Consider the following 16,916-nt stretch of genomic DNA (forward strand, 5'->3'; position numbering starts at 1 on the left):
GACTTTGAAAACAAGACAGACAATGGTACATAATGGAAACCTTCCAATCTCATGTCCTTTTACGGTCGTGCTTCTTCGTCGAGTCCTTCTTCTGCTTTCCTACCACGGTAACTCCCTTTCCGCGTTTCACAACACTCTCTAATGCTGCTCGTTTTTGCCTTTTCACACCTCCAATACTCTTTGCCCTGGCAAATTTGTCAACGGAGGTGTTCAATGCGTCGCGTTGCTTCTTTTTCATTTTGCGTTCTTTTCCGCGTAAAGAGCGTTTCTCGGTGGGTGTAAGTTCACTTCGAGCGCGTGGTTCCGAAGATGAGGGTAAAAAGACTTCTTCGGGGGCGAGCATTGTGGCAGCGGACTTTGTTGTTGGGAGAGCAGACTCGAGGGTCGTCGTCGAAACATTGGCAATGGCTGAAATCACGGCTTTGGGCTGTTCAATATTCGTCAACTAGCACGCAAGAGAAGAATTATACACATAGCGCACCTGCTTGGGAGTGAAATGTGCATTGCACAATGCATCCAATTTTCCACATATCTTCTCCCAAAGTGCCTCGATGGCATCATGTTCCTTCTTCAGTTTACCATCACGATCATCTGCAGCTTCAGCTCCTGCGCTATCGATATAATCATTCTCATATATTTGCGCCAGAGATTGAATGGATTTTGTATCTTGTAGTTCAAGCAATCGAGAGGGTAGAAAAGGCTTGTCTTCGAGTGGGCGCAACCTGACAACATCGTCGAATCGGTTTTCTAAAATTCGAGCCTTTATTGTTTCTTCTAAACTTTGGACTATCTCTTCTGTGATAATCGGTACAGCCTTCATGACGCGATCAAATTCCAGATCCTCTTCCAAGAGCGAGTTTTGCGGTCGAGCTCGAGAGCCAGCTTCTCCCATCAACGTCCATGACTTCTTGGTGACATTTTCTGATTCCAGCTCCGCAATCTCTTGACGCAACGCAGCCATTCGTTGTTCGTGTGCGGTCAAATCTAACCACAAAAAAAAATTAACTTAGAATGAGAGGGAGACGATCCTGGAAGACTGACCTTCGAGGAGAGCGTCGTCCTCCTCCTCCGCAAACAAATCGTCTTTTAACCTCTCAATCGTCTCCCTGTGCCCTGAATTCCGCGTTTCATCACGAGACTCCTCGTCGGAGTCTTGAGATTCATCTTCTAGATCCAACTCCATATCGTCGTTCTCCGCCATCTCTACGTCAAGGGTATTGCTCACAGGGAATTCGTCATCCTCGTCTTCGTCGTCTTCATCATCCTCATACAATGATTTATTCTTGCCTGAGGGTTTGATCGTCCTAACCCGCACTTCTTGATGAAAACGTACTCCGCCAGGCCCATTTGATATTTTCGCCTGTGATGGTACTTTTTTCACTCGGGAGACACTTTTACGAGGGGCTTCAAAAAAGTCGCCATAAAATGCTTCTAACCAAAGACTCAGCGTTACCCTGAGGTATTAAAAGGAACCCATACCTCCGGGATCGTTTTCGAGGTCGTCTTCTTCAAAGTTCGAACCCTGAGCTATGGGAGCGAAAAGGTCTACGGACGCGTCGTCATCAGAATCATCTTCGTCCGCCAAGCGACCTTTTGATGCGGATCTCGCTTCTGCTTGTTCTGTTTCGGCGTTGAAAGCGGAGAGGTCGAAAAATCCGTCGTCCAGCACAGATTTTCCTTGTTTTGGATGAGCTGGTCTTCGTCGGCTATTCAGCGATTCATCCTCAGATTCTTCGTCCGACGATGGGCCACGCAATGTCATGACACCTTCTTCGTTAAAGTCCTCCTCACCACCTTCAACGCTATCCTCCGTTTCATCCCCGCTCTCCTCCGCAAAATTCTCTGAGAGACTAGAGTCATCACTTTCAATGTCGTCAAAAAACTGATCCATGTCAGCTTCCGGATCTTCTCCAAGAGCGGCCAGAGCATCTCGTAGCCTTTCAGCTTGCTCTCCGTCTTCACTGACGTCGTCTTCTGCAGGGTCCCCTTCTAGAACATTTTCAAGCATATCACAAACAGGCTTTGTCCGGAGATCCAGTTGAGCCCAAACTTGATCTTCGTCCAAACCATCAATGAATAGCGACGTTAGAGGTGTTGGGTTCCAGATCCCTTTCGAAACAGGCGGGGGTCTGGGAGAGGCTGCATTCGCCCGAGCTTGAGACCTTGTCTGAGGAGCATGAGAGGGCTGCAAAGAAGATAGCAGGGCCACGATATGAGGTCTTGAAGTATTTTCGGACTCAATCGCTGAAAGTTGGATTGGTACAATAAAACAACGGGCCTAGCTTTGCACTTACACAGATCAAAGAGGTACTTGACAGCAGCTAAGGTTGAAGTTTGGGCACCCTGACTCCCAGAGGCAAAAAACTGTGAGGGTTCATGAAGAAAGACAGAGACATTTCCAAGTTCCTTGGGCAAGGCCATAGCAGTTGAACAAAACTTTATTTTACTGTCCGATGTATGTTTGTTTGGCGAAGTCCGCTTCCAGTTGCTAAGTGCATACCTGGTAAGTACGATGACCATAAACAGTGCTTCAAATCGAATAAAGGCGATTTCGGTATACTTTCACCTACCGCGGAGCCGGACATTGTGGACAATGTTGAATGAAGTAACGCAACGCAGAAAACAATGGCTATCGGTTACGTAACCACCGACCCTCGTTACGCCTTTGTCTTCCTGCATCAATTCTTCGCCGACAGCCCACGGTCAAGCTATAAAATGGACCTGCAGCCCAAGAGGGAGTGTTCTATATCGCTTGATCGCGTCTTCCTACGTTTTTATTTTGTCTTCCATCCAAAGCCGCAAGCCGGGCGTTTCATACCACCTCACGACCCTCACACATTCTTTGCTTCTCTTCAACGCAGGTCATGATAGCTGGACTTTCAAAAGCCGTCACTCTATACCTCGCCCCCATTCTTGCACTTACGGCGACGATTCTTACTCTTTTTGCGTACCTAGCGCCGTCCCTCTTGCTCCACGACCAAGTCGCCCTGCTTATTGTAACACCGTCTACTTCACTGCTTCAAACTGGCTCTTCACAAAGCGTGGATGGCCCAAGTGTTTTCTTGGGGGTATTAGGTACGTCGCTGAATCTTCCCGCATCCTTCTGACTTGACAAGATTCATCCAGGTTCGTGTTCACGCTCAAAAAACAGTGCACCAGTGAATTGCACGGCGCCAACCCTATCTCCGCAGTATGGTAAGTTAAAGAATGAGATTCTTTCCAGCTTGATTAAAAACCTTGTTTAAATTTCAGACCTCTCCGTGCTTCCTGCGAACTCTCCGAACCTTCTGCTCTCGGCACCCACGGCAGCTACACCTGCGTTCATTGCTGTCGCGATCTCCTTCTCAGCGTTGTTCCTCTTCACGTTCACTTTAATCTCCTTCCGCAATAAACTGGGGTCCAAAATTTCGACTATATTGGAGAAACCCATACTGCAACGTTTATCGGCATGGATTGGATTCTTCGGGTTCATCATTGGTACCTTGGAATTTCGCCTGCTATCACCTGCGTGTTTTATTGATTTACATGCTGTCAAGGACTCACTTCTTTCCTCATCCTCCGAATGTGGTTCGGAAAAGCTGTCCAGGATTTCAACGCCAGCATTACGAGTCAAGGTCAACAAGGACCTAAACTCGTTGCCAACACTGGTAACGCCTTCACGAGTGCGTTGTACATCAATGATCTGTCTACGAAGTACTGACGAACGTAGTGGTTTGGGTGGCATACGCGTTTTTAGCGGTGCCCATTATTGCTTCGCTATCCAAGTTGAATGTAATGGCGTCGAAGAAATGAGTGATACATAATTGCACTGTATGTTAGGCTATGTTAGGAGTCGTACATAATTAATTCTGGGTGGATGTGTACGGGCCGCTGTAAGCCGCCGACCCGCCCACGGCAATCGGGCCGACGCTGCCATCACGGTCATGTGTAAGGGTTAGCACACGGTGTGACCATTTGTTGCCACCAACCGAATACGCCAAGAATACGCGACGGCTCCGCCAATGAACTTCTATTTGACTTTCATAGCCCCTAGTCAGCCGCAACGTTAATAACCGGGTAAGAAATTCGATGCCAATTTACTTATAAAAGCCGCTCGTCGTCGAGGCGTGCTTCGTTGCCATACCCCAGTTGACCCCAATACCAACCCAATACATCCCAATTCTCATTAAGCTTCATCGACGATGAAGCTTAACACCACATTCTTTGCCGCTCTTCTGTTAAACGCTTCTCTCACTTCCTTTGCAGCCTTAGTACCCGACCTTCATGGCCGCAACCCACCCTTCAAGCCAACCACCACCACTCTGACGACTTCCCAATCAGCTTCTTCTGCCACCTCGTCTGCTCCACCTGCTGCTACGTCGTCTGCACAGTCCATCAATGCCGCTACCTTGCAAGATATGCAGACCATTCATGAACGCCGTCTAACAAGTATCATTGGTGCCCTCGCTTCTCCGAATTCTATTCCCGCTTGGTGTGTAATTTAATCCTCTAATCATATTTGCTCATCTAAGTACTCGTCGGTAGGCTTTCTACCCTGGGCGCTGATGGAAAATGGCCAGATAGCGAAGTTGACTACACAACGGGATGTGCAGCGCGACGCGCTAATTGGCCAGCTCAGACCCATTGGCAGCGTATCCGTGCGTTTCACGTTCCCAGATCGTGATCTCTCTTGATTTGTTCTCTTGCAGTTGTAATGACCGGCGCGTGGCATGGAGGTATTGCAGGTGGCGATCAATACGTAAAAAACGACACTCTTCATGCCGCGATTTCTCTTGCTATGGATTATTGGTTCGGACGCGATTTGACCAATTTAGCATGCATGGACCTAGGTGGCACCTCAGCTTGCCCGTGTGACAACGCGGACAATTCATTGTGGTAAGTCGTCCAGCAGACTAGGCAGCACACAACTTTAACTGACCCGTCTGCAGGAATACTAACTGGTACTCAAATGTACGCCGGCTTGCTTACTCCTTTAGTCTTTACCTCACCGTCCGCGCTACAGATCATTCTTATTCCTGGGCTAGCGGGTCAAACCTGTCTCATGCTCAACGATACCCTCACCGCGACGCAACTGAGCAATTGTGCCCGAATGACTGGCCGCTCGTATGGCACCTTCGATCATTATATCAATGGTATCGGATACTTGACCGGAGCGAATACATTGGATGTTGCCAAGATGGGCATCGATAGCTCCCTGTTGAATTTGAACGTCTCGATGCTCACAGACGCCTATCGACGTGTTCACTCGGAGCTGTCCATCAAGACTCAGGTCAAGGCCGACGGCATTCGACCTGATGGCTCATTCGGTAATTATATTATCCATATTCATTTCCTGTGTGATATTGATCGTGCGTGAAACACAGGACAACATGAAGGTATACTATACAACGGAAACTATGGTAAGCGCAATAACTTGCCACACATTTCTTTACGCTCACAACATTACACAGGCAAGGACTAGTAAGACATCTCATGTCTGTATTGCTGTAGCGCTGATTCTGATTGCCGTAGTGTCAACGATATTCTCGACCTCGAGGTTGCAGCTGCAGGAACCCAGTTTGCTGCTGGAGCCGATTCGAAGACCGCTTTTGCCACTCTCTTTTCCGGGAATAAGTGGATGATTTATCGGAATACCTTGACTGGCGTACTACATTGGGACTTTGTGAGTGGCATCACTAGAAGAAGATTTGACTCTAATTTGATAATAGTCTGCACTGGGTCGATTTATAAGCTTCCCCGTTATCGATAAGCAGTACGTCTCCATTGTTGTAAATCATGTCCTTCCCATCTGAAACTCCGCAAAGAGCTACAGGCAGCATCAAGATAAACCTAACGGAAGTTACGCAACTTGGAACTGGATGGTCCTCGTCTCCCTTGACTTCCTTTGCCAGTAGCTTGTCGAAGGGGAGCGACAGCGCAAACGCGGGCAACCTCTTGGGTAACAACATGTTCTATGACAATGACTACATGGTATGTCTCCTTTCTCCTCACAAAAGTCACTGCGATTAATTGGACGATAAGGTGCATCGGGGTCGGAACTACGTTTCGACACTTAAAATGTACTCCTCCAGAACTCAAAACACGGAATGCACAAATTTACAAAATGTGAGCACTGATATAATTCTGGTTTCTGGATTGCAACTGACCATGTTACAGCCTTTCGGGTTCCATTTATCTGATGGCGTGCTGTACACATATCTTCGTGGAAATGAGTACGAAGACATATCCGCGGCCTGGGATTGGAACCTCATCCCAGGAATAACCGTTGATTACGGCGCCACTCCCTTGAACTGCGATGGTACAGCAGCCTCGGGAGTAGAAGCCTTCGTTGGTGGTGTCTCAACTGGACAGGTTGGGGTGGCCGCCATGCGATATACCAACCCCAACACGACAGCTCTGCACTGGCAGAAGGCGTGGTTCTTCCTCCAGGATGACGTCCAGCACGTGATGGTCTCTGGCGTCGCGTCGAGCAGTGGCGCGCCCGTCTACTCAGTCCTCGATCAAAGGCTTCATAATGGATCCATTATGGTTGATGGCTCGGCGCAACGCCAGTCGAATTCCACTACTGCCCTCTCTCTTTGGCATGGGGATGTTGGTTACAGTTTCCCCAAACCGGCTTCCCTTTCGGTGCAATTTGGAAATAAGACCGGCAATTGGTCCTCCATTGGAACGTCGACTCAACCCGCATCTGCCGTAGACCTGTTCGCGGCGTGGATCCAGCACACCTCACTCAATACATCTATCGAATATACCACCTTCCCCGGAACTACCTACTCTACATTCAACAGCAAACGCAGCCAGTTGCGCGTACAAACAATTCAAAATGACCAAAACATCTCAGCCATTTTCGACCAGAAACACAACACTGCGATGGCCATCTTTTGGAATTCAGTCGGAGGCTCAGTCACCTTCACTCCCGCTAGCAACTGCGCACCACTCACCATCGCCGCCAACTCCAATATCGCTCTGGTCTACGACCTCGACGGCCAAAAAGTCACAGTCTCTGACCCATCTCAGAACTTGACTTCAGTCCAAGTCACGTTGACGACTGGCAATCAAGGCAAGAAACCTACGGGGTGGGGTTCAAGCCGCAGCAAAACCCTCAAGTTCCAGCTTCCAACAAACACGACGGCGGGGAAGAGTGTTGCGCTGTCGGTGTAGATAATCTTTGAATGATATACCCGCTTATTCCCGAATCACATGACTTTTGTATAAATAAAGAGAACGATTTTTTAAAAACTTTTACATAACCCTTCTTGTTCTTGTTTCCTGTTCCCGGCGTCGAGGTCAGTCGTTTCATCCATTCTTCTCTTCAATGACGAGTGTTGTTTCCTCAACCTTTGGCACCTCTTAGTCGACTTGTGTCGCGGTACTCATACTGCGATTCACTGACATCAATGACTTCCTGAGATTCTTCTTTTTTCTTCTCGCTGGAGACCGACTTTTCGCTAACATCTACCCTCCCTCTAGATTTGAACCGCAATCTATTTAATCTTACGTTCTGTACCATGCTCCAATATACTCAATTAACATCTTCAATGAATAACTTCGTTTACGAAGATACCAGCTGCTCCCATTCCACTCCCGATACACATGCTTGTGCAAAGCACCTTCTCACCTCTGCGCTTCAACTCTGCGAGACCCGTCACAACCTGACGAATACCAGCTTCGAGCTCGTCAGTTCGTGAACCACAGAAGTAGCCATAGACGTACTCATTCCAAGGGGATGCGAGATGGCAATTGACCCGCCACTATGAATGAATGGCAAGGTCAATGAGAAGTCGCAGAAAAGCTGCAAAAGACCTACTTGGGATTGATTTTCTGGATCGGTATGTTCAATTCCTCTACACAATACGCGAATTGTGAGGCGAAAGCCTCATTGATCTGTGCAATATGATGAGCTTCCTTTTAATGCCTGGGGCATGGCTTCGCACCTCGTACACGTCGATGTCTTCCTTCGAGAGCCCCACTTGTTGCAGAAGTTTGGGGATCGCAAAGATGGGCGAGATACCCATGTACCTCGGCTCCACCCCTAAAACAAGTTGTTGGGAGAGGTTTTGCGGAAGAAAACACACTTACCGATAACGGTACTTGCGACCCATTTGCCCACAATATCCATTCCCTCCCGCTCCGCTCGCTCCCGCGTCGTGAGAATACAAAGTGCCGCTCCATCACCGACCCCACTAGCATTGCCTGCTGTTGTGGATGATTCGCCCCAGTTTGGAAAGACTGGTTTGAGAGAGGCGAGACTGTCCGACGTGACTCCTGGACGGATAGTGTCATCTACGGATATTACCTTTCCGTTCAGTTCGATGGGTATAATCTCATCGGCAAAGACGCCTCTTGCGACGGCCTGCAATCAAGAGAATAAGCCAGAGGCGGCGACAGCGACTGGGAGAGAGACTCGCCTCATTAGCTCTGCTGTGTGAAATGAGTGCGTACTCGTCTTGCTTCTTGCGTGACACTTTGAAGGCTTGGGCAACCATTTCAGAAGTCCAGCCCATTGGCTGAAGCGCCATGACATGAATCAAGGCACAAGCGACAAGGTCATATCTCTCACCTCGATGCAGTCATGGGCTTGAGGATTACTGGCAATAGACTCCACCACTTCCGGCGTTGGTCGTGGACTGCAGAATTGGTGAACGGCGGTATGGAGGAGAAAACGACGCACTTCAAACTCATGCTCTCGACGCCGACTGCGAGGCCGAGCGAGGTCTCTCCAAATTGAATTGCATGGGCAATATTACGGATAGCCATTAGGCCTGAGGAGCAAAGACGGTTCACTGTAGAAATGGGAACATTGCAAGGGATTCCAGCAGCTAGTGCCGCCGCTCGAGAGATGTAAAGCGGCGAAGGGGGATGGCATGTTCCTACGGACCTCAGTTATCGAGACCAGCGACTGCTAGAAAGTAGTCGTACCCACACAAATGTCGTCAATCTTGGATGGATCTAGTTTGGTCTCAGCGAGGGTAGCCTGGTAGATAGTTGCATAACGGTGGCAAAGGGGTTGGTTGGAATGCAGCACACCTTGAATAACGCGTGCAAGAGCTCATCGACTGGAGTGTCCTTCAGTTGACCTTTCTTTGCTCTTCCCACCGCTGTACGCTTTGCAAAGGTAATGACAACATCATTCGATCTTTTCTCAAGAATGCCCTGAAGACCGCGAGGCTTGGCTTGGGTGCTAGCTGCCCGTCGGAGTGTAGGTAGATAAACTTGTTGCGTGGTGATGGAGAACATGAAAGACGGAAGGAAGAGTAGAATGCACTGAGGATATTTACATCACTAATGGTTAAGATCCGTTGTCCAACTACGTGCTTTTCCCAAAGGCGTCAGATGGACGGTTATATCATCTCGTGTATGCTTCCATTGGCCTCACCCCTCTTCTCCGCCTTCCATTTTTTGGTTATTGAGCCGTAACAATTCGAGCACAAGTGGTGAGCGAGTTTCGGTGAGCCGCACCCTGGACAACTGGTAATGTCTGTGCAACGCGTCGCATTCGGGTCATTCAGAAGACATCAAGTTGGGATACATACTATGCTTATCCTTCAATCCCTTGTTGGCGCTTCGCATAGCTTTGCGGGAGTGGGATGTTTTCGATTTCGGCACGGCCAAAACAAAGGGAGGAAAGAGCTCAAGCAGCGACTGCAATGACGGCAACGACCATGTTAGAGCTGGAGGGACAAACAGGAAGGGTTGAGGAAGGAGACTTCTCAAGAGGGAGTTGCGAAAGGCGGGGACGAGGACGGCCATCATGGACTTGAAGAAGTGGGAAAAATTTAGACTCCGTTACTCACTCAACCACCATGTTCCGCCTTACACGACCACTGGCGTCATCGCTGAAACGGACAACGGGAATAACAGGGCTTCTGGTACATCCCAACCCCCTTCCCGAGCTCACGAAAACATACGAGTCCACGCTTACCGTTCTCGCATCCATGCCGCAAACCTCCGTGTACCGTCAAGGAGCCGAGGCACTCACCCGGAACAAGCTCAAGATCGTCCAGGAGAGCAAGGGGGACATTGGAGCTGTCGAGAAGCAGTTGGACGAAGGACAGATTGAGGAGTCACTCGATATCGCGGCTGATGAGCTTCAGCTCGCAGGCAACATGGTAAAATGGAAAGCGTGAGTCAAAGCTAGCTCTAATACTGCGTCTACGAAACTTATTGGAATGATAAACAGATGGGAACCATTGGCAGAAAAGGCAGAAGCTGGGCAGTGGGAGTACATTCGGATGTAAAAAGATAAAAGTATTCGCTGGAAGCAGGATTTGAACCTACGCGGTGAAACACCAAGTGATATTATTAGAACAATTCAAATCACTCGCCTTAACGACTCGGCCATTCCAGCTGATTAATTTCCGATACATAGAAGATATTATGTAGCTAGCAGTCACGTTTTTTTAATTCTACTAAACCCTTCTGTGTTCCTTCGCAGCTAACTGGCAACCATGGACTCGTTGATCCCATTCACAACATCGGGATCCCTGGTAGATTGTGTGGACAGTACGTCTGCTCAATGTAATCCACATCCCAAACACACATCCCCTCTCAGGAAAGATGTTGGTAATTCTCAGAGACGGCAGGAAACTACATGGCGTCCTCCGTTCTTATGACCAGTTTGGTGAGCATCCCGCTACTTGTTGACCCACCTCCTCATTCCCCAGCCAGCAAACCTCGTTCTTGAAGACACTGTTGAACGTATATATCACGGCAACGCATTTGCAGAAAACTGGCATGGTCTCTTTCTCATACGCGGAGAGAACGTCGTCTTGCTCGGAGAAATCGTGCGTTCTATACCACTCATAGTTGACCACCAAGGTCCTCATTACCCTCTTATTAGGACCTTGACAGGGAAGACGATATTCCCCTCACTCAAGTCGACTATCACCTCTTGGAGCCATACCACAAACAAGATGCAGACATGAAAAAGGAACGCGAGGATGCAAAGGCTCACGTCTTGTACCAGCAGAAGGGTTTCTGCAAGGAAGGTGGCGAAGGCGACGGCTACTAAGACTCCTGCCGCACACGACGTCGCCGTTGCGCGACCAGAAGGCTTATTCATTACGCCCATATACTGTGTGATCTTCTCGATCACCTATTACTGTTATCATACGCATAGAGCTGGCAACATAATGAATGCCATGGCAAGAAAGACCCCGTTAGCAGGTCATATAAAAATACAGATCATCATCAGGTCGGAGCTTTTCGTTTCTTTCCCTTTTTCGAAGTATCGCCAGTCGATTTGGTTCTAACATACCCGTTGGATACTTTCGCATTAGTGCTTTTGAGCGGCGATTGAGTAGAATTTTCGTTGGAGCGGTCGCCATGTGGGTCTGAAATGTCCTCAATACGTTTGCGAATCTCTCGTTCCCGCGTCGTAAGCTTCAAAAGCGCTTCCTCCTTTTTCTCCTTTTCCTTGCAAACATCCTTATACCGGACAGTCTGCCATCTGAAAAAAAAAAAGGTCAGCAAATGTCATCCAACATGATACAGTACTTACCCAGCATGTCGATCACACACCGTCTCCCCAGGACACCACCACTCGCCTTCTCCTGCAGCTACACCATCCACATCCATATCCTTCTCCTCCTTGACGTTTTCGTAACTCTCCAAAACGCCCACTCCAAAATCTACCCATTCATCGTCTCCAAAGCAAAGGCGCTGGTCCCATCCACACTGTCCTACCTGCTCAGCCCTCTCACTTGCCAGTTGGAGCAGCCGCTCCCTCCAAACAACCACCTCCATACCTCTCTTGATATCTTCCCTCAGCTTCACGACATTGTCCAGCGAGCCCCTCAGACGCTCCGTCTCCTGCTCGACTCTGCCCCTTTTCGGTACCACGATCTTCTTTACATCCTTTTCCTGCTTGCACCCATTCTCCTGCTTGTCATCAAGACAAACAACAATGCCTTCCCGTTTTTCTGCATTCTTCACGCTTTCCCACAATTTCTCCTTGTTCCCCCCTTTCTTTGTCCAAGATTCGACCCGTGACTGCATGTATTTGAGACCGCATTCGTCCGAACAGTATTTTGAAAAGAAACCACGGGCAGGTTTGTGACAAGCCTTGGTCGACGAAGGGTCAGGGTGATTCAAACCATAGAGGCAACGTTGTTTGTATGTCGTGCGAAGGGAAAGATGAGGATGTTCTGGAAGAGTTATCAGTTACAAGCTCTGAAATGAATAGGCTCACATACTAGCAATACACGGAGGACATATGAATTGATCAACCAGATCAACCTCAAGGTCCGGCATGTCTACACACTGTGTATGATACCACTCATCGCACCTACAGACGATGAGCAATTGGACAAAAACTCAGATGGGTTCACCTACTTGTCGCATGCAATCATGAATCGATCCTCGTCGTACCTAGTTTTGCAGACGCAATACAGCTTATCATCCTCATTTTCGGCGCCAGAGTCTTCCTCTTCCTCCTGCTTATCCGCCTTTGGGGTATCGCCACCAACCGAACCCCCGGGCAGAACAGAAGTCGATCGCGATCGGGAACTAGGAGTGTTTTTCTTTGCAGGCGGACCAGCACTTGATTTAGAGGTTGTAGAAGCTTCTGCTTTCTTTCCTTTCGGCGCGGGCTTTGCTCGTGGCTTCGTCACGGCCGGCGTAGCCTTGGGCTTTGATGTCGCACAATTAATTCAGCGTTACATTGAGAGATAACAACAACGAACCTTTGCGTTTGCCTCCTTCTTCTTTTTGGCGGTTGCAGTTGGCGCGACACTCCCAGCACGCTCCTTCTTCGTCCCGCCATCGTCTTTATCCTTACCACGACTCGAGGCGCTAACGTTGATGGAAGCCGGCGGGGGCATTGAACCTCGCTCAGGAGTGGGACGTGAGGAAGAGGCCCGTGGAACCGACAACAAAGTTGCAGAAACGGGTGTTGCCAAAGCAAAAGGCGAAGCAGGTCGTTTGTCCCCAGCGGGACGCGAGGTGGATTTGGGTGGCTGCAAAGTTCCCACCAATGACATGGCCGTTGATGCAGTGCGGCGCGACGAGCTTGATTGTACAGGGAGACGATCATCAACAAGACTGAGGAGCTCATCGTCAACTTCCATCCCCACATCCTGAACCTTATCATTCAGAGTCTCCGCGACGAGTTCCGTCACCGCAAGATCAACATCCATGTCAACGTCTTGCTCTTGTTTGGCAACATGTGTAGGCTCACTGACAAGCTCCTCCAGTTCGTCTTCAAGAGTGACGGAAATGTCCGGTCGAGGGGCTGGCGGATAGGGGGTAAGCTTAGTCGGGGGTGGGGTGGGCGTTCGAGAGGCAGGTTTTGCCGCAGGAAGGGTGTTGATGACTGGACTAAGGGAAGGAGAAGGGGAGCGAGGAGGTTCGAGCCGTACGGAAGCTGAAGGAGAGGGTTGATCTGCGTAGTGTTCAAGCAACCACTCGTGAGGATCGTCTTGCTGCTCCTTTGGTATAGCAAGGGGGGGTCGTTGGTCCTTCGTCTCTTTAGCCTTCTTTGGACGAGAGCTCTCTGAACCCACTTGCGATTCCTCCAAATGGCGATGTCGAGGCTTGGGCTCCTCCTCCTTGGTCTTTTTGGGTACCTCATGTGCGACGGGGTGAGGGACGTGGTGCAGGTGTTCTCTCCTGTCAAGATGTTCATCCGACTTTCTCGCAGCCTTGGCTCTCCCGATCTGACTTCCCGGTGGTGACCTCCTTCCGAGCGGACTCAAGACTCGGTGCGCGTCCCGATCTCTCGAAACGGATCTGGCCTCGACTTTAATACCGAGAAGAGCAGGCTTTTCCTCCAATGGTACTACCGGTTTTCTACCATTCCCAGAGCCCGGTCGCCGTGGGATGGAAGAAGGCCCGGCGACAGGGTGCTCGACACGGCCATACCCCAGCTCCCCGACAGACATCTTTTCGCGTTCAGCTGCGATTCTCTCCTTTTCATCTGGGCGGGAAGGTGAATCCGAATATCGACGTTTCTTGGCCAGGCGCGGTTGGTCTCGGGGTAAAGGTTGAGACACTGACGTCGGTACAAGCGGATCTGGGCGGATGGGAGTTGCGGGTAGGTTTATCTGGATGGGGTCCGACTTTCGTGGTTGGATATGAGGTGGAATCTCTATCATTCTCGGCTCAAGAGGGACAACAGGACGTCTTAGTTCCTCCTGCCGAAGTAGTTGATGGTGTTCCATCTCTTGAGAACGGCGATGACGCTCCTCCTGCAAACGTATTTGACGCTCCTGTTCGAGGGCTCGTTGCTGGCGATACTCTAACTCTTGTATGCGCTGGCGTTCCAACTCGTGCATCCGCTGTTGCTCTTGGGAACGCTGCTGACGCTCCAATTCTTGGAAGCGCTGCTTCTCCTGCATGCGATGGCGCTCAACTTCCTGTAACCTCTGCTGCCTTTCTACCTCTTGCTGCCTATGAACTCGTTCCATGTCTTGAACTCTTTGTACGTGTTCGGCCTCTTGCGCGCGTTGATGATGCAACTGTTGTTCTTGCTGAAGGAGCTGTTCGTGATGCTGACGTTGTCGTTGGATATGGATGCGATGATCCTCATGGTACTGCTGACGAGGGGGTGGTGGCGGAGGATAGGGAGATGCGAGAGTTCTGAAACCATCTATGGGGCTACTGCGTACGGGATCGTCCTCCTTTTCGTTTACGATAAGATGATGGTGGATAGGAGGACGAATGAAGTCTGGTGGACTTGTGGATGACTGGCCCCATGAGGAGCGGTGATGTTGGTGGCGAGTAGGGGGAGAAATGATGGGTTGAGAGTGACGTTTGTCATCGTGTGGAGGTTCAGAGTCGGAGACGCTGAGGCGACGACGTTCTTCTGTAGCTGCTTGGACAAGGGCTTCGAGGCCACCGAGGGCAGAGACGGATGTCGTCGGAGATTGATGGGCATGATAGGGTGGATTAGAACGGTGAGTGAGGTGTGGAGCGAGCACGACAGTGTCATTGGGGGTGTCGTCGTTGCATAGAAGGGAAGAAATGTCGAGGCGACGAGACATGATCGCGAGAGGACGACGTTGACGACGACGACGAGAGGGATTAGTTGGCAGATCGAGTCACATGTGATCGAGTGATTTCATAAATATATTTGTACAACGAGACATTGCGACACAGCCTAAAAGATGGCCAGGAACAGCCAAATCAACAAGCGCACCGCACCCAAGTCCCATCGTTCCTTCTCCAGCCCTCTATGACGGTCTCAAGGTCCTCGACTCACTCCAGTCCTGTAAGAACAGGCGGGCGAGTCATCGTTGAGATGCTTTTAAGCGGCTGTTTTCTTTGCGTTAGTACTTGTGAAAATATAAACGCTCCCTCTCACCTGTGCATTTTTTGCGTTGAAGAAGAGAATAAAATAAAAAAGGGATATTTATATGATTTGTAAAACTGTACAGTACCTCGCCAGGACCCCGAATGCACCCAACCGAGCCTGCGAAAATAGACTTGTCGCTGTCATTATCGTCGTCGTTTCCTCTGCCACAATTTCAGCTTGACCCTTTTATATCATCCCACTGACCGTCCATTAAAAAGGCCCCGTCAACAATGTCGGTGGCCTCAAAAAACCCTTTCGCCCTCCTCGATGGTTTGTTTCTATTTTATTTGGTTATCATTCAAAATCTAATCATCTCATTCACAGCTGAAGACGCTTCAAGGCCTTCCAGCCCAGTAGCTGTCCCACTAGCCGATGCCCCTACTCCTCCCACCGCTCCTGCTCGTGGTTCACAAAAACCTAGAGGTGGCCCTGCCGCTCGCGGTGGAAAGTACTACTCTCGAGGCGGCAAACCTCCCGCAAGGGACGCCAACCCAAACCAGACTCTCGAAGAGCCTTCAACCGTTGAAGGTGAAAGGAAGCGTCCGTCATCTATTTATTTTTGCTCCATCATCTATTGATCTCATCGTTAGTAGTCGAAGGTGGGCGTGGCAGAGGGCGTGGAGGGCGCGGAGGTCCAGGACGAGGCAGGAGTCGCCAGTACGACAGACACAGTCAAACCGGAAGGATGTGAGTTTTCTTTCTTATATATTCATTCAGTCCCCTTTAACGTCTCTCGCAGTGACACTGACAAGAGGATCCACCAGTCTTGGGGCGGCGACGATGGCAATACTGAGCTCAAGGCTGAGCAAGCTGCTACCGTCGATGCGGCCGTAGAAGCTACCACCAATGCGGCCGTAGAAGCTACCACCAATGATTGGGCAGGTGACGCTGGTGCTCCCGCCGCGGGTGAGTGGGGAGCTCCCGAGGCGGGTGCAGATGCTTGGGCCGCCCCTGCCGGAGATGCCACTGCCGCTGCTACTACCCCTGCTGCTGCAGAGGGCGAGAAGCCAGAAGGTCGTCCACGCAGGGAAAGGGAGCCAGAAGAGGAGGACAACACCCTGACCTTGGATCAGTATCTCGCTCAGCAGAAAGAGAAGGATACCGTCATCCCAAAGTTGGAGAACACCCGCAAGGCCAACGAAGGTGCCGATGCGAACATCTGGAAAGATGTCGTTCCCTTGTCCAAAAACGAGGAAGAAGACGCTTACTTTGTTGGAAAGGTGATATTTCTTGCATGCATTGAATCTTCCGCATCTAAACCTGCCTATTAGTCCAAAAACGCGCCCAAACCCCGTGCGAAGAAGGAAGAAAAAGTCTTCCTTGAAATTGATGCGCGTTTCGAGCGTCCGGATCGCGGTGGGCGTGGAAGGGGTCGTGGTGGCGATCGTGGAGGTGACCGCGGAGACAGAGGTCGTGGTGGTCGTGGTCGTGGTGGTGCAAGGGGCGGCCGCCAGAATGGTACCCCCGCCGTCAATGTCGACGATCAAACCGCTTTCCCGTCTTTGTCTTAAAGCACTAATCGGTTGGGTCTCTGTGGGAACGTAAATAAAAAAACGTCACGCATCCTGTGGGCTTGAGCCCCAGTACTTTTACCTGTGGTCCCCATTGCATATCTTTCGAATCT

The 16,916-nt window shown here is 50.1% G+C and overlaps 9 protein-coding genes across 9 annotated transcripts; 5 read left to right on the forward strand and 4 right to left on the reverse strand.

The window, feature by feature from the left end:
- Positions 1 to 49: 49 nt before the first annotated feature.
- On the reverse strand, positions 50 to 2,421 carry LACBIDRAFT_300687 (uncharacterized protein; the record flags this gene model as incomplete). The annotated part of the gene is made up of 5 exons (XM_001873779.1): positions 50 to 427; positions 482 to 984; positions 1,042 to 1,431; positions 1,480 to 2,244; positions 2,295 to 2,421. 5 exons carry the CDS (start codon positions 2,419 to 2,421, stop codon positions 50 to 52), a joined length of 2,163 nt encoding a protein of 720 aa, XP_001873814.1.
- A 340-nt stretch (positions 2,422 to 2,761) lies between these two features.
- On the forward strand, positions 2,762 to 3,914 carry LACBIDRAFT_291495 (uncharacterized protein). The gene is made up of 5 exons (XM_001873172.1): positions 2,762 to 3,075; positions 3,127 to 3,195; positions 3,253 to 3,477; positions 3,537 to 3,662; positions 3,710 to 3,914. Exons 1-5 carry the CDS (start codon positions 2,865 to 2,867, stop codon positions 3,790 to 3,792), a joined length of 714 nt encoding a protein of 237 aa, XP_001873207.1. The 5' UTR covers positions 2,762 to 2,864; the 3' UTR covers positions 3,793 to 3,914.
- Positions 3,915 to 4,181: 267 nt separating this feature from the next.
- LACBIDRAFT_300689 (polysaccharide lyase family 8 protein) lies at positions 4,182 to 7,161 on the forward strand (the record flags this gene model as incomplete). Its single annotated transcript, XM_001873173.1, has 12 exons — positions 4,182 to 4,471; positions 4,525 to 4,637; positions 4,689 to 4,875; positions 4,929 to 4,950; positions 5,003 to 5,306; positions 5,364 to 5,399; positions 5,451 to 5,460; positions 5,512 to 5,662; positions 5,709 to 5,752; positions 5,805 to 5,970; positions 6,022 to 6,105; positions 6,157 to 7,161. The coding sequence occupies 12 exons, from the start codon at positions 4,182 to 4,184 to the stop codon at positions 7,159 to 7,161; spliced, it is 2,412 nt and encodes an 803-aa protein (XP_001873208.1).
- A 374-nt stretch (positions 7,162 to 7,535) lies between these two features.
- THIK-2 (3-ketoacyl-CoA thiolase) lies at positions 7,536 to 9,237 on the reverse strand (the record flags this gene model as incomplete). The annotated part of the gene is made up of 10 exons (XM_001873780.1): positions 7,536 to 7,666; positions 7,714 to 7,751; positions 7,808 to 7,884; positions 7,935 to 8,032; positions 8,080 to 8,353; positions 8,409 to 8,507; positions 8,561 to 8,627; positions 8,672 to 8,870; positions 8,920 to 8,974; positions 9,028 to 9,237. The coding sequence occupies 10 exons, from the start codon at positions 9,235 to 9,237 to the stop codon at positions 7,536 to 7,538; spliced, it is 1,248 nt and encodes a 415-aa protein (XP_001873815.1).
- Positions 9,238 to 9,242: 5 nt separating this feature from the next.
- Positions 9,243 to 9,753, reverse strand: LACBIDRAFT_300691 (uncharacterized protein). The gene is made up of 2 exons (XM_001873781.1): positions 9,534 to 9,753; positions 9,243 to 9,478 (listed from the first exon to the last, which is right to left on the reverse strand). Exons 1-2 carry the CDS (start codon positions 9,748 to 9,750, stop codon positions 9,342 to 9,344), a joined length of 354 nt encoding a protein of 117 aa, XP_001873816.1. The 5' UTR covers positions 9,751 to 9,753; the 3' UTR covers positions 9,243 to 9,341.
- Positions 9,754 to 9,791: 38 nt separating this feature from the next.
- Positions 9,792 to 10,284, forward strand: LACBIDRAFT_186840 (uncharacterized protein). The gene is made up of 2 exons (XM_001873174.1): positions 9,792 to 10,123; positions 10,181 to 10,284. The coding sequence occupies exons 1-2, from the start codon at positions 9,804 to 9,806 to the stop codon at positions 10,236 to 10,238; spliced, it is 378 nt and encodes a 125-aa protein (XP_001873209.1). The 5' UTR covers positions 9,792 to 9,803; the 3' UTR covers positions 10,239 to 10,284.
- A 164-nt stretch (positions 10,285 to 10,448) lies between these two features.
- On the forward strand, positions 10,449 to 11,011 carry LACBIDRAFT_243025 (uncharacterized protein; the record flags this gene model as incomplete). The annotated part of the gene is made up of 4 exons (XM_001873175.1): positions 10,449 to 10,503; positions 10,553 to 10,621; positions 10,669 to 10,784; positions 10,841 to 11,011. The coding sequence occupies 4 exons, from the start codon at positions 10,449 to 10,451 to the stop codon at positions 11,009 to 11,011; spliced, it is 411 nt and encodes a 136-aa protein (XP_001873210.1).
- Positions 11,012 to 11,190: 179 nt separating this feature from the next.
- On the reverse strand, positions 11,191 to 14,981 carry LACBIDRAFT_300694 (uncharacterized protein; the record flags this gene model as incomplete). Its single annotated transcript, XM_001873782.1, has 5 exons — positions 11,191 to 11,449; positions 11,501 to 12,146; positions 12,195 to 12,286; positions 12,334 to 12,629; positions 12,684 to 14,981. The coding sequence occupies 5 exons, from the start codon at positions 14,979 to 14,981 to the stop codon at positions 11,191 to 11,193; spliced, it is 3,591 nt and encodes a 1,196-aa protein (XP_001873817.1).
- Positions 14,982 to 15,453: 472 nt separating this feature from the next.
- On the forward strand, positions 15,454 to 16,803 carry LACBIDRAFT_291498 (uncharacterized protein; the record flags this gene model as incomplete). The annotated part of the gene is made up of 5 exons (XM_001873176.1): positions 15,454 to 15,562; positions 15,617 to 15,832; positions 15,883 to 15,979; positions 16,032 to 16,512; positions 16,564 to 16,803. Exons 1-5 carry the CDS (start codon positions 15,523 to 15,525, stop codon positions 16,801 to 16,803), a joined length of 1,074 nt encoding a protein of 357 aa, XP_001873211.1. The 5' UTR covers positions 15,454 to 15,522.
- Positions 16,804 to 16,916: the final 113 nt, after the last annotated feature.

Source organism: Laccaria bicolor, genomic scaffold (assembly GCF_000143565.1).
Source record: "Laccaria bicolor S238N-H82 LACBIscaffold_1 genomic scaffold, whole genome shotgun sequence".
NCBI classification, from domain to species: domain Eukaryota; kingdom Fungi; phylum Basidiomycota; class Agaricomycetes; order Agaricales; family Hydnangiaceae; genus Laccaria; species Laccaria bicolor.

Coding starts and splice junctions, on each gene's coding strand:
- LACBIDRAFT_291495 (XM_001873172.1), top strand. CDS start 2,865: ATGATAGCTGGACTTTCAAAAGCCGTCACTCTATACCTCGCCCCCATT. Junction 3,076..3,126: donor TGTTTTCTTGGGGGTATTAG/GTACGTCGCTGA, acceptor AGATTCATCCAG/GTTCGTGTTCACGCTCAAAA. Junction 3,196..3,252: donor AACCCTATCTCCGCAGTATG/GTAAGTTAAAGA, acceptor TTTAAATTTCAG/ACCTCTCCGTGCTTCCTGCG.
- LACBIDRAFT_300691 (XM_001873781.1), bottom strand. CDS start 9,750: ATGGCCGTCCTCGTCCCCGCCTTTCGCAACTCCCTCTTGAGAAGTCTC. Junction 9,479..9,533: donor GGGATTGAAGGATAAGCATA/GTATGTATCCCA, acceptor CGCGTTGCACAG/ACATTACCAGTTGTCCAGGG.
- LACBIDRAFT_186840 (XM_001873174.1), top strand. CDS start 9,804: ATGTTCCGCCTTACACGACCACTGGCGTCATCGCTGAAACGGACAACG. Junction 10,124..10,180: donor AACATGGTAAAATGGAAAGC/GTGAGTCAAAGC, acceptor AATGATAAACAG/ATGGGAACCATTGGCAGAAA.